Source organism: Ailuropoda melanoleuca, chromosome 1 (assembly GCF_002007445.2).
Source record: "Ailuropoda melanoleuca isolate Jingjing chromosome 1, ASM200744v2, whole genome shotgun sequence".
Classification (NCBI taxonomy): domain Eukaryota; kingdom Metazoa; phylum Chordata; class Mammalia; order Carnivora; family Ursidae; genus Ailuropoda; species Ailuropoda melanoleuca.
The window spans coordinates 124,233,286-124,247,969 of record NC_048218.1 but is presented as its reverse complement, the minus strand read 5'-3'; the positions used below and the strand labels follow the sequence as shown (position 1 = coordinate 124,247,969).

General features: G+C 42.8%; 1 protein-coding gene across 2 annotated transcripts in view; it reads right to left on the bottom strand.

Moving 5' to 3' along the window:
- Positions 1-14,684, bottom strand: part of LAMB4 (laminin subunit beta 4) — a 101,532-nt gene that overhangs the window by 17,695 nt on the left and 69,153 nt on the right. For both annotated transcript variants that reach the window (XM_034666331.1, XM_034666338.1), the window contains 5 exons: positions 11,404-11,500; positions 8,324-8,699; positions 5,128-5,288; positions 2,898-3,103; positions 2,094-2,255 (listed from right to left, as the gene is read on the bottom strand). In XM_034666331.1, the coding sequence (XP_034522222.1) occupies positions 2,094-2,255; positions 2,898-3,103; positions 5,128-5,288; positions 8,324-8,699; positions 11,404-11,500 (1,002 nt within the window). The remainder of the gene's footprint in view (positions 1-2,093; positions 2,256-2,897; positions 3,104-5,127; positions 5,289-8,323; positions 8,700-11,403; positions 11,501-14,684) is intronic.

Here is a 14,684-nt window from a genome sequence, read left to right as displayed (position 1 = left end):
ATATGTATCTTCGTTTTTTTCGTCCCTTAGTTTTCTAGAATTCTGAAAACCTTCCAGTGGTGAGCAGTTGCTGAGAGAGATCTTCAAAGTTCCCATCACGAGAAAAAATGTAACTAGGTGAGGTGATGGATATATATACATCTGCACTGCAATATATACATCGACCAAATTATGTACACCTCAAAGTAATACAATGTTCTATGTTAATTATATCTCTCTCAATAAAAAAAAAGTAAAATGCTTAGCAGTAAGAACACATGGAAATAAACTGAGAATTCCAGAAATAAATACTCTGAACAGGAAAACATGAAATTATAGAGATGAAATCTGTGTTGATTAGTCGCTGCTATATTCAGAGAGAAAGAGATTGCTAAATTACTTCACTCTTAAAACACCTCTCTGCAATCCATCTTCTGTCACCACTGACTCCTGAGAATTCTCTCACAATCTTTTCTGGCACTCTTCCCCCCGTCTAATCAAGAGGGAAATAGCACACCATTTTATCAACATGAAAACCCCCGCCCCCACCCTTCCCAGTTCTTCATTTACCTGCTGATGAAGCCAGATTTTGCTAAAACATACGTCGGGCTATCTTTTAAAAGTAAAAGCTTAACACAGGGCTTCTTTAAATGGTGTGAGGTTTCTGGGTTTTTTGAAAAGGGGCAGTAAGGTGTGATAGTTTAAAATTATGTTAAACAATTCAGGAGTGTTTTAACCACCAGGATGCAGGACCGGGATTTGTCTTTCTTATGTTCACCACTGGGTTCCCAACATCTAGATAATGTCTCTCATGTAGTAGGCATTCAATGAATATTTGTTCAAAGAAGGAAGAATAACATATAAGTGAAAACTAGGTAGCAATGCAGAATTATGACTAGGTAAATAAATATTTTCAGCATTCAATATGTGCAGGGATATCCACCAGCTGGGCTAATCAGAGGCTTGTACCAGAACTTGGATATGGGAGCACGTGGAGCAAGGGCTTAGGACCAGCTGGGGCTCAGGCTCATGCAGGTGAGGCTCAGGGAGGAAACTCTTGTTCTGTGTGTATGCATGTGCATGCAAGCATGTGGGATGTGCATGTGTGTGTGCATGAGATATGCACCATATCCTAGCCGTGGTTCTCAGCCCATTCCCAACCTTGGACCTCTATCCTCCTGTCGATTCTGAGACCATTTTTTTCAGGGGTTGGTTTCTGTTGCTTACAAACAGGAATGCGGGCTGTTATAACATTTAACCCAAGTTATTGGTAAAGAAATTCAGCTCTTTAAGATTTTTTTCTTCTTCATCAAAGACTCTGTGTATATTGTCAAAAATGGAGTAAACTAGGGCACACATTATCATCTTGCTTACAAATGAATCCAGTGTATTCACAAAATACTGACAACTGTATTCATCATTTCAAGGTGAATATATAATGTATTCACACACACACACAAAAAAAAACTAAAGAAAACTAGGCAATTAAAAATTACTCTCATTTATCGACATGACCGGAAAAATAAATGAAAACATTTAAAGTTATTAGAGACTCAATCATCAGGTACTTCGGTATTAAAACCACTGTATCATGTCTAACAACATAGGAAGGAGTACAGAGCCTCAGGGTGTATTCCTATTAAAATATTTTCTAACATTAAATTAAATTTTAACATTAGAATTTGCATATTTAGTAGAATTTCAAATATACCCTTGAATTTGCACAAATTAGTCTTTACTTTGAGGAATCTAGTTTTCAAACCTTTAATGCTAAAAGTCTCCCATTTCTCTGTAGTGTTTGCTATAGAAGAAACATCCACACGAGTCTGTGTCCTGCAAACATAAACTCTGGTTCTTTCTCTTCTCTCTCCACACACACACACACACGTGATACCTATACAATAGAAAATGTCAATGTCCACATGTACTTCTAACTGCACATTTACATCCACATCTGTGTTTTTGATCCTATGTTTCCAAGCGTAAGAACACCTAACATCTAGAATCTATCCTTTAGCCTCGAAGCTAAATGGCAGTTTTAATCATTTCAGACATTTGCGTTTTTCTTCTTATTGCTACAGCTTTACCAATAAAACAAGAGAAGACATATTTACCTGGTGCTTCCAACCCTGAACCTGGTCGCTCAAATTATGAATTCCAGACTCTGCTTTCTGAGCTTGCTGGAGGGCATCGCTCGAGAGGGGCAGGGAGCCACGACAGCTGGGGCCATCACAGGACGAGAGCACGCATGGCCTGTCCCCTGGTTCTCCACACACCTCACAGGAGAAAGGATTCATGGTGAAAAGCAGCGCGCGGGCAGAGTTTTCCTAATGCCATCCAGGTTTGTGAGGCAAAGCACTGCTCTGTGCATATGTGTTTCTTCGCCAGTGGTTCATGCTTAGTGCATGGATACAACCCTGTGAATGTTTCCAGGTAACTACATACCTGAATTTTTGGTTTTCAGTGTTGTGTCAGTCAATGTCATTTTTACACTTAAGAGTTTTTGGAGAAAACAGTCAAATATCTAGCATTTCTTGCATGCTAATTTCATTTTTTTAAAAATAAAAATCGCCTTTTATTTATAAGGAAGCAGGAGGAGCGAATGTCTATAATCTGTACCATTGTGGAAACAGCAAATAATATAAATAAATGTAAGATATTAAAATCAAGCCACAGCCTTACTCTGAATTTTATCAAAGTTTGACTTGGAAAATAAAAAAATAAAAAATATTTATATTATTTATACTTTATATAACAGAGTATATATATATATATATATATATGTATGTGTTATGATATTTATACATTCATAAAGTTTAAATAAAAAAATACAGTGCAAAACAGGAAATGCAATTGAAGAGATTTGTATACCAAGCAGAAATCACAACTGCTTTTACTACACCATCGTGAATATTTACCTTTTCGTTCAATATTTGGATATCTGGTACCGTAATCTGCTTTAATTTTTCCAATGACAAGTTTTGTTTTGAGGCTAGCGTATCAAAGATGGTAAGTGAGTCGTTCCTGGTTTTTTCAGAGTTTTTTATGATAGAAGTGGTTTCATTACTTTTCTTTTCAGCAGATGAGGATCTCTGATAATGCTTCTTGATGTTCTCTGAGGAATCTACATTATTGCAAATTGAGGTAAGATAAGTATTGTGAGAACAAATGAAATTATACATTATACATACATTATACAATTATAAATTATACATCAAGACAATCATTCCACAGTTTGACTAATGTCTTGGTCTCAATGACCAGCACAAAAATTCACCACCCTCTTCCTTGAATTTATACTTATGGGATAGGACTGGATGTAGTGAAACAGATATCAATATAATAGGTACAGAGCCTTGAGATTTAAGTCTGCAGACATGGGTTTGCGTGTTGGCTTTCCCCTTTGCTGTCTGCCTAAGTCCTTGAGCAAGTTGGTTAATCTCTTAGATTCGCTAATCTGTAATTTGTGAGAACTATGTGAAATACTATGAGAATACTCTGTAAAGTGTTCCACAGATATATTAATTATGTATTAATTAGTATTAATGACTACNTCATATAGGTATACGAACCCTAATATGACAAACCAGCCGGGTTTACCTAACTAGATGGAGCAGGAGTTGACAAATTTGTTCTGGAAAGGGCCAGAGAATGTTTTAGGCTTGCCGGCCACAGCATGTCAGTTACAACTTCTCAANCGGCCACAGCATGTCAGTTACAACTTCTCAACTCTGTAGCGTGAGACCAGCCACAGATAATGTCAATAAACAGGTGAGCTTGTCTCCTAGTGAAACTCCCTTTATGAAAACAGGCTTTGGGTAAAAGTTGCCAGTGGATCGTAGCGTGCTGACTTGTGAGTTGAGGATGATGACAACTGGTCACAATTGTGGAGTGCCTTCCCTCTGCCCGCACTTCCTGTCTGTTTTCTTCCTGATCTTCACAAAACACTGTGAAGTGCATGTAAGTGTGATCACTCCCATTTTACAAGTGAGAAAACAAGGCTCTCAAGAGGTAAGTTTTGCCCAAGGTCTCATGGACAGCAAGGGATCAAGTCAAGATTTCAAGCCAGGTGGTTTGAGTCTAGAAACTATGTTCTTCTTTTTTAAATTTAATTTAAATTATTTATTATTTTTTTAAAAAGATTTTTAATTTATTTGACAGAGAGAGAGACAGCCAGCGAGAGAGGGAACACAAGCAGGGGGAGTGGGAGAGGAAGAAGCAGGCTCCCAGCGGAGGAGCCTGATGCGGGGCTCGATCCCAGAACCCTGGGATCAGGCCCTGGGCCGAAGGCAGATGCTTAATGACTGAGCCACCAGGCGCCCCTAGAAACTATGTTCTTAAGCACTGCTCTATATTTTCCATATTTTTAGTAAAATGCAAATTCATGAAGGTAATATGGTACGTTTTACTGCAAATGATAGTGTCGCAGGACTTTCCACATATTTTTGGAACCAGAGGCCCAGGGTCCTGATCTTTACTCCCTATGCAACCAGAAGTTGGGCATGAGACAACCACACCTTCCTATTGCTTGGGATGATTTTCTGCATTTATTTATCAGGCAAATATTATCCTCATTTTGTGAAGACCAAGTCAAATGTCACATACTTCCCGGAGCCTTTCCCAGTAAACCCAGGAAGAATTCCATTCCCCATGCTCGATTTGGCAGTCCAAATCTTTCATGTCATGAACCATTTTGAAGTGGTAACCTGGACAGCGATGGTCTAATGTCCTTTCTCCGAGTGTCACTGTTTGTTCCTTTGACTTGGAGGGAAGGGCCAAGGCAGGGCATCGTTGCCGTCTGCGAAGGGACAAGTTGGTTTTGGAACATCATGGTCTTGGTCCAAAGCCAGTTACACAAGACCTCTTGCACACTTCGGCATTAGGAGAGTATTCTGGGTATATTTGTTTCGTATCAGACACTGTTAGCTGTATTCATTATTTTCAGCAGATGCTACCCAAGCTCACACTGTTTAAAAAGTTTAAATATTCACCAACAAATAATACCTTTAATGGGTGTGTTTTCAGGTCCTCAAGTGCTCAGGCTCTGTAGCAATAAGCACAGGGTGACTCGCTAATGGAATGCACGATGGATGGTAGCAAGCAACCTTTGTCCATCCACAGACCATCCAAGGGCATTTTCTCTCTTACCCATGATGCTTGCGTTACGGGCACGCGAGCGCAAATCGATTCCTTGCTGAAGATCTTCAAGTAAGAGGTTGGCTTCATTCCTCATTCTTCTTATCCTTTCTTTCAGATCTGGAAACTCATGCACTGCTTTCAGTTGCACGCTTAGCTGTATGATTTCTTCCCTGCAGGGGAAATGAGAGTAAATGCAGCAAGCTTGTATTCCTGTTGATAGATCAGTGAAAAAGCACGTCAACATTGCCCTCATGATCGGGCACCCTCATAATTAGAATGGATCCTTCTTCCCTGATGTTGTGTTTGACAGTTTATAGTTCTGTTTATGGTTCCTCTCTTTCTTGTTCATTCAGCTTCCTGGAATATTTTAGCACTCACTTAAAATACAATCCACATACAAGGCCTAGTGGAAGAAGGGCTTTGAATCTTTCAGTTTCAACTACTTAGACTCTTTCTGTCTCCCTTTGCTTTGGGTTTTCAAAAACATGCATTCAGACACGGTTCATTTAAATCCATGCAATCTAACCTACATTCAGCTTTCAACATGGAAGTCCTCACCCAGGCTAGGGTAAAAACCAGCTCTTTAAGAACACATCTGCTTACAGCAAGGATTCTTCTAGGGCTGCTGCTGTACAGGGTTCTTGTCATTCCCATGAGTGACAAGGGGGTTTCCTTGTTGGTGAGAGTACCCAGGCCTGGGGTGTGTTCATTCTCCACACCTGCTTCTCCATGGTGCCTATCTCTGTCCCATTTCAATCTGCTGGGTTCAGCACCCACAGCGGGTTCAAGGAAATAATTAGTAATATCCTTCATGATAAGGAAATTCAGTGCAAATGGTGAAGAGTACAGTTGAGGAAAATTACAGTATGAATCTATGGGACTAATGTATCTTGGCAGAAATGCAAAGCATTAACTAATGCTTCCTAGCATTTTCTGCTTTAACTCTCCCTTCTAATCTACAGACTTTTCCTTCTGGCGCCAACTGTCAGGACTATAATCCATCAGGTGAATAATAATAATAACAATGATAGTAATTATTGTTATTGTAATTGGTACTCTGGAAGCCCTTAAAATGCACCAGACACCATGCTCCGTGGCTTGTCTGAGTAATTCTCACAAGAAACCTATGAAACGGAGACTCAATCCCCCTTTTTGGATAAAGAAACAGAAGCTTGGAGAAGTTAAATAACTTGCCCAAGGCCAGCAATAAGTGGATTTTAGTCATGGAATCTATACTCATGATGTCCTGGCTTCCCTGCCTCCACCTCCCTTTTCATTGGTAATTTTCCCAGCAAACATTTGTTATGCAACTGAACCGAGCCTGGAGAAGGTAACCTCTGTCCTTGGGGGTCCCTCAGTGAAGCAATCACCCAGGAAACACAAACAGGCGGGAAGATGGAGAAGGAAACACATGTCTTTTTCTGAGGAGGTCATGGAAGGCGTCAGGGAGGAGGTGGTATTTTGGTGTTGCTAAGGAGGAACAGGAGCTCAGCAGGTGGGCCGGGAGGGGACAGGCATGCTGGTTTCTGGCAGAAGAGACACAGTACTCACTGCATCCCTCATCACTTCAGGCCTGGCCCTAGGACTCCTGCTTCTCCTGCCGTCTTTCTGCTCTACTCCGAGGTCCTATGGTCTCTTTGTTTAGAATGCCCGCTATGAACTCGCTCATTCTGCCTTCTTTCTGATGGTCCTCTTTGTTCGCCATATTCTAGAACCACAAACCCGTGGTCCATGGGCCAAAGCTCATTCTCAGACACATTTATTTGGCCTATACAGTGTTTTTTAAGAGCATTGTTGGATTAGCTGGCTATATTTTGAAGTGGGGACATTTGGACAAAAATCTGGAGGTCTAGGGGCGCCTGGGTGGCACAGCGGTTAAGCTTCTGCCTTCGGCTCAGGGCGTGATCCTGGCGTTATGGGATCGAGCCCCACATCAGGCTCTTCCACTATGAGCCTGCTTCTTCCTCTCCTACTCCCTCTGCTTGTGTTCCCTCTCTCGCTGGCTGTCTCTATCTCTATCGAATAAATAAATAAAATCTTAAAAAAAAAAATCTGGAGGTCTATCTCTTGAAAAGTGGGAAGACCTGGGGACACGGGGCCCAAATCTGCAGGGAAACAGTCTTTACAAGGCTATGGCTGTGCTGACTTTCAGCTGCCAGCTTGGCTTGGCCACATGACTTCCCTGGGCCCTGTAGGTGTGAACTTCCCCGGTGGACTCTATCTTCTTCCTTGTGGAACTTTTAAGCTATGACCACGTACCTCTGAAACTTTTGCCTGATGAAAATGATGGCGGCCTTATATCGACACTGGTGTTTTGTATAACACAAAACTCCGAAGCTTCAATTAGTCCTTAATCCGGGACCTTTGACTGGTGGGGGGGTTGGGGCAGGGGATGGTCTGCTACATAATCACAATCTTTTTGGTTTCTTAGTAGATTACGTGCTCACAGAAGGACGGAAAACTATATCCTATGCATCCTGGTTTTGCCCAGAGCAGTTGGGAAACTTTTTCTGTAAAGGGTCAGATAGTAAATATATTAGGCCTTGGGGGCCATAGTCTCTGTCACAACTACTCCACTCTGCCCTTGTCCCGGGAAAGCAGCCACAGAGGACAGGTACATAAATGGGCATGTGTGTGTGCCAGTGACCCTTCATTTACAAAACTAGGTGGCCTGTGGGATTTTGCCTGTGGTTTGCTGAGCCCTGGCCCAGACCAACCAACATAATTTCCAGAAATGTTTGATGAATGTTATATAAGTATATATAATAAAAAAGACAATGCATTTTGAGGAACTTATCACACTTGCTACATGACTTCATATTAATGTATGGGGTTTCCAAACAACGGAAGAATTTGGGAAGATTTAGCAAATTTCCCTGAGTGCCTGGTTGAAAAAAAAAATATCTGTATTATAAACGACCCTTTTTCCAATTTTGTATCTTTCAGCTCTGCTAGGCTTTCCAGAAACAAGCTCTTAATCACTGCCTTTTTGTTCTAATTGATGGCATCTGGAAAGACCCCATGTAATCCTAACTAGGTAAGAAAGAGACAGACAATCACGATCACCAGCCTGGACATTGACGGAAAAGTTATTTCCCTAACGTCCACACAGGTACATTTTGAAATTGAAGGCTGCCTTTGAAAGCCCCACAGCAGTCAAGGCAAATCAGGGACTTGCTACCTACCGCTTGAGTACAAATCTTACCGAGCAGAGTCCTGATAATCCTTGACGGTTAAGAATTCCCCTGATGAGAAAACAGGATGTTTTAGAATCCTTTCTATTTCAGACATGTTCTCTCTGAGGCCTTTGAAGTCGGCCTCGCAGACCAGCACGGGCTCTCTTTTATCTCGCATGTTAGCAGCCAGCCTCATTAACCCCTGCACCGCTTTGGAGAGGGCAGAAACCGTGTGGTCCCAGGGATCAAAGCAGCCGTGACACCGCAGACAGGCAGGGAATTCCCGGCCGTGACCCCGGGCACAGCGATCGCATTGCGGGCCGCTGACCCCTTCCCGGCAGCGGCACATGCCCGTGTCCTGGTCACAGGTGGGCTTCTGGGCGCCTTCCCTGTTGCAGTCACATGCTAAAATGGAAGACAGAGGGAGCAGAGAAAGTCAGTCACTTGGCCTTTTGCTTCTGGCTAGCTCAAGAATAAAGTCTACTTCTCTCCCGAGAATGTTCCCGACGCCCAATTTTAAGGTGAACGTTTAAAACCGGTATAACTACAGAGACCTAGGCAATGGCCATTACACATAGTGCTCCTCTTTTCGTTCCACTGACAAATCAGTTCATGGTTTCCAGATGGAAAATACCAGGTGTTGTCTTTACTGTGTGAGCGTTTCACATGTGGGCTCCTTTGCCTGTTCGAGTGAGTAACCTGGGCCTAGTGGTGGACAACTCACTAGTGTCTGCTACCACTGCCCCCATGGGTGACTCAGGTGCGTCAGTGACCCTCTAAGAACTCTCGTGACCACACTCTGTCTCAGTAAAACCCACCCTGGGGTGCTGACCCATGCTGGTTGCCATTGTGTACGGAGAACCAGTCCATCCTCCAAAAGGGGCGTGAGGATCACTGTATCGTATTTACCCAAAGGAGTTGAAACTTATGTCTATGCAAAAGTCTGCAGGTGGACGATTATAGGAGCTGTATTTATAATTGCCCAAACTTGGAAACAACCAAGATGTCTTGCAGTACGTGAACAGATAGATAAACTGTGGTACAAGGGATATTTGGGGCTAAGAAGAAATGAGCTATCAAGCCATGAAAAGACATGGAGGGACCTTAAATGCTTATCACCTAGTGAAATAAATCAATCTGAAAAGGCTACGTACTGTAGGATTCCAACTACCAGACATTCTGGAAAAGGCAAAACTCTGGAGACAGTAAAAAGATGAGTGGTTGGCATGGGCTGAGGGGAGGGGGTGCAAGAGAGGAACAGGTGGAGCACAAGACTTTTAGGGCAGTGGAAGTATTCCGTATGATACCATATGGTGGATACATGTCTTTACACATTTGTCCAAGCTCACAGAATGGAAAATACCAAGAGTGAACCATAATGTGATCTGTGGAGTTCGGTGGTTATGGTGTGTCAATGTGGGTTCATCAGTTTAACAAATGTGCCATGCTCTTGGGGGTGTTGATCATGGGGCTGGCCACGCATGTATGGGGCGTGGGGATAGGTGGGAAATCTCTGTACCTTCCTCTCAATTTTGCTGTGAACCTAAAACTGCTCTAAAAAAATCATGTCCTTTTAAAAAGGGAGAAAATTAAATTAATTTTGTCTAAGTTTAAAAAAAATATGCTACATGTAATTCAATTGAGTAGGTTTTTTATTAAGGCTGAGGACGGAAGATGGACAGAGCTATGGAAGTTACAGCAATTTCCAGAAGGTCAGGGAATCATTAGCCTACGTCACTGGACTAACTGCAAGGAACAAATGATCAAAAATGCATTTTACAGCTTGAGTAAAAATGCCAATTACAAATAAAAACTGATTAACACACTAGGCTCCTCAGCTAGATACCATCTGTCCCGCACATTCGCTTTGGCACCGAGGCCTCAGCAGAAACCCCTCAGGGGCAGCACTATGTCACGTCACCAGCTTATTAGCTGCTCCTTTCCAGGAGCGTTAGAGGGTTCTATGACCTGAGCTGATCATCTGCAAAGTTTTCTCTATCAAAGATGAAAGCATTTCAGAAAATGAGATTATTGAAATATTAGAGGGGCACAGAGGAAAGAGGCTCAGACAGATTTTCCAGGAGACAAAACTGCTCCCTGGTTTTTCATGTAGCAATTCCACTTAGAAAACTAAGTGGCTCCGGGGGAAACCATTGAGGATATGGATTTGAATGGGGAAAGGAAATGAAGGCCATTTATTTTAGCCACAAAAGCACAGTTAGACAGGAACAGAGAGGAGGAAAGGGTTACCATGTGTGGCTATGCAGAGGTGACCATGAGTAGCCCACTACATCTGATATTTCTTTGGACTGACTTGTTTTGGCCCCAGATTATAGAGATTCAAAACTCCCTCCTCCTAGAACTAACCCAGATTCTCAATCTGTGCTGTCCAATATGGTAGCCACTTACCACCCAGGGCTACTGAAATTTAAATGAGTTGAACACACAGTTCTTTTCCTCGCCTGCACCAGCCACATTACAAGTGCTCACCAGCTCACAGGCCAGTGGCCCCTATATCCCAGTGGTGCCAGTTGGACCATTTCCATCTCTACAGAAAGTTGCTGGATGGTGCTGCTCTAAATCCGACAATCGGTGCTAAGACATGGGGCGAAAGGCACTAGAACATGAACTCCATGGGATTAGGGGCCTTGCCTTATTTGCTCATGACCTAGCATACCCAGTAGGCACACTAGGAATTTCTTAAAATAAACGAATCAGGGAGTATCTAAACAACCCAGAGTTACAAGCATCAAGTTGAGGAAACATCACCTCTGCTGTACCCCCTCCCAGACTGTACCTCCATCAAGAAGCTGTTTTTGTCAACATGCTTCCAAATAGCAGAAAACTGTCTACAAGTCATGACCTCAGACGTCTGTTCCATTTCAGGGACTTTGAGAAATTGCAATCCAGGCTTCAACACATCTAATATAGCCTAAAGTTTGACACAAATCTTTTTTATAAGGCTATAAAGAATATTATTTTCAAAACTAAGATTACATATTGTGCATTTTCTATCAGGTAAAGGAACTGAAAATTCAGCTGGCTCATAGCATGCCTGTGGTTGGACCAGGAGGATGGTCCTCGTATTTTTAGAATTAGCAATACTTACGAATGCATCGCCCCAGTGGATCACTGTAATGATTTTCCTTGCACCCACTGCAGTGTTTCCCATCATAGCCTAATTTACACGGACACTGGCCTGTAAGCTGTAAGAACAGTCACGGGTGAGGAATTGACAAGCTTTATGATCTAAAACATTAATGCATCTTAATACAAAAGAGTTTTCCCTCCAGTGGTTTAGAACGCACAGCTGTGCAAGGCACAGGAAGGATGATTCCCATGGCCAGCAACCACCCTCGGCAAGACCAAGGCTCAGTGTTTTGGCTTGGGACCCCTGAATATACCGCCTGCTTCCAGCTGTTTGAGGACAGGTGGCCCCAAACTGGGAAATATACACAGATGTAAACGAAAACAAAACACATCATGGGAAATGGGCCACATTCTTTTCCTCTACAGTTATGGGAGTTCGTGCATGACACAGAGAGGCCAAAGACCCGGACGAACATTCATCAACTAATTTGGCAAATAATGTTTCCATTATGGAACGTACAATGGAGTTTCTCCCAATTGTGCTAGCATTTTGCTCAACAAAACATTCTTTTTTGCAATTGACACTTAATCTTTTAATGACAGGTATTTAACGGTGTTTCGGGGGAGAGGGTTGATCTTTTGTGTATCCTCCCAACTGGATCCTTGACCCGCCTTTCTGAAAGCTGGGGAGGTTAGAAAATTCACAGGAGAAAAACACAGAAGCAAATCATTAGTGTCATGGTCCTAGGTTATACTTGACCAAATCTGCTTAAACGTCAGCTCCATAAGTAGCTTGATGTATAAAATGGCTGGATCTACTCAGCTTCTGCCCATCTTGGGCATTCACATTAGCTTCTGCTCAAATATAAGGAGTTGTGGTGAGCGGGCGGTCTCTGAGGCCTGGCAGACTGCTGGTTGTCCTTAACCGTTGGGCAATCTTTTCTTCCATGGGTGCAAAGTCTGCTCCTTTGTAACTTGTTCCCCTTGTTCTGAGCCCTGTCTTATGGAATTACACAAAACAGGCAGCCTCCCCCTTCCCTCAGTCCTTCTCCCAACTAGAGATGACCATTCTCAATTTGCATTTGCTTTTCTTCGGGCTGACTACCCCTAATTCCTTCAAGCCTTTGTCACAGAATAGCGATGGTTCTACCCACTCTGATTGTCTTCCTTGGGACACATACTAGTTTGTCAATACAATGATTATAAGGTGGTACTCAGAAATAACAACGTTCCTACAGCTGTCTGAGCAGTACAGAGGACCATGGGACAGCGACTGGCTTGAACCCAAGCATGGCATTCCCACTAGTCCAGCCTGAATGGACACTCTGTCTTTGGCAGCCTGGCCACCACTGCTGGCTCACTGGAAGCACGCAGCGAAAATCCTCAGATGTTTTTCACACGAGCTGGTGCCAGGTTGTTACTCCTACCCTGTATCAGTGCAATGGATTTTAAAACCCAATTGCAAAACTTGTACTTTTATCCTGATAACATTTCACATTCTTCTTTCCAGCCAACAGGACAGGCTGTTAGGATATCTTGTCTCTTGTTCTGTCTTTATCCCATGAGCTTACAACTTTGCCGTATCCGTAAATTTGATAATATCTGGGAAGCAAATTTCTCCAATTCCATCTAAACTGTTGATGAAAATACTGGATGGCACATTTGGATCTCTCTGTAATAATGCACCAGACATGACCTATGGCTGACACAGAGGCATTTACTGGTGGTTGTTTAAACAGATGGGAATCTAAATGTCCACCTGCATCTTCTATACTCCAATGAAAGTGTTCCTTGATTTTAAAGAGCAATCTTTCCCACAGAATCCCCAATGGACCAGACAACTACAAATACCCTTGTCATAAGGGGGTTCTCTTGTTAAACCAATGCTATCTGTTAGGCTCGTAGGCTTCCCTTAGTCTCCATGACTGGACTGTGGTCTTTGTTGAGTCCTGTTACATATATGCTTCCTGAAAGGTCTATGGGGCACCTGGGTGACTCAGTGGTTAAGTGTCCAACTCTTCATCTCAGCTCAGGTCTTGATCCCAGGATTGTGAATTCAAGCCCCATGTTTAAAGCCCTACTTAAAAAAGCAGCAGCAGCAGCAGCAGCAGCAGCTAAAAGGGCTAAGAAGCATGCCAGACAGTGATGTCATGAACATCAGGACTTCCTCTTGAGTCAAGAAGCCAAGCAGTCATGTGGAGAGCTACCATTTTTTTCCATGGTTGGTGGCGGCAGGTGTAAGGAGTGGAGGGGGGATATAAGACAGGTGTGGTCATCTAGTGCTCAGACACCATTCTCCAGTAAAAGGAACCAGCACTCCTTAAAGAGATGGCTGATTCAGGGCGTCTGGGTGGCTCAGTTGGTTAAGTGTCCGACTCTTGCTTTCAGCTCAGCTCATGATCTCAGGATCGTGGGATCGAGCCCTGTGTCAGGCTCCATGCTGGGCATGGAGCCTGCTTAAGATTCTCTCCCTCCATCTCCCTCTGCCCCCCTCCTCCCACTTCTCTCTCTCTCAAACAAAAAAAAAAAAAAAGAAAGAAAGAAAAAAGGCAGGAAATACACCAGATTAGCTTAGAGTATCTTGTCACACAGAAAGTGCTCAAACAAACCCCAAAACCCAACCATAATGAGGTATGTCAAAGGGACACAGAAACCCACTGAAATCGCTCCCCATGACCAAAGCTGGAATAACTTGAGCAGCAAAATAAAGTAGTATCAGATTGTAACCTGAAGTATAATATAAATGCCCATGATTCCATATAGATATTAAAAAATGATTAATAAATGAAGACATGGGGGACAACAGATACATCTCCAGTGCAGAAGAATTCCAAATAATTTACGGAGCTACTCTGCTCTCAAGGAAGGAGTGTAAAACTCCCCACTCCTCAAGTATAGACTGTGCAAGTGACTTTCTTCCAAGGAGCACAGACAGTACAGAAAGGAGGAAAAAAGTAACTTTACAGAACAGAACCATGACAAACACTTCCTCAGCCAGGTGATTGGGATTCGTGTCAACAGCGGTAAGTCGTGTAAATAGTATGTAGCCGTGATAGGATGTGATGAGAACAGTACTTTCCCTCTGTGGGCTTCTTCCTCAAACCCATAATCCGAGCCCAATCAGGAGAAAACATCAGATAAATCTGAACAGAGGGCATTTTCCAAAATCCTCCTCAAAACTGTTAAGGTCATCAAAAATAAGGAAAGTCTGAGAAATGTCACAACGAGGAAGCCCCTAAAGAGACAAGATGACTAAATGTAATGTGGCGTCCCGGATGGGGTCTTGGAACAGAAAAGGGA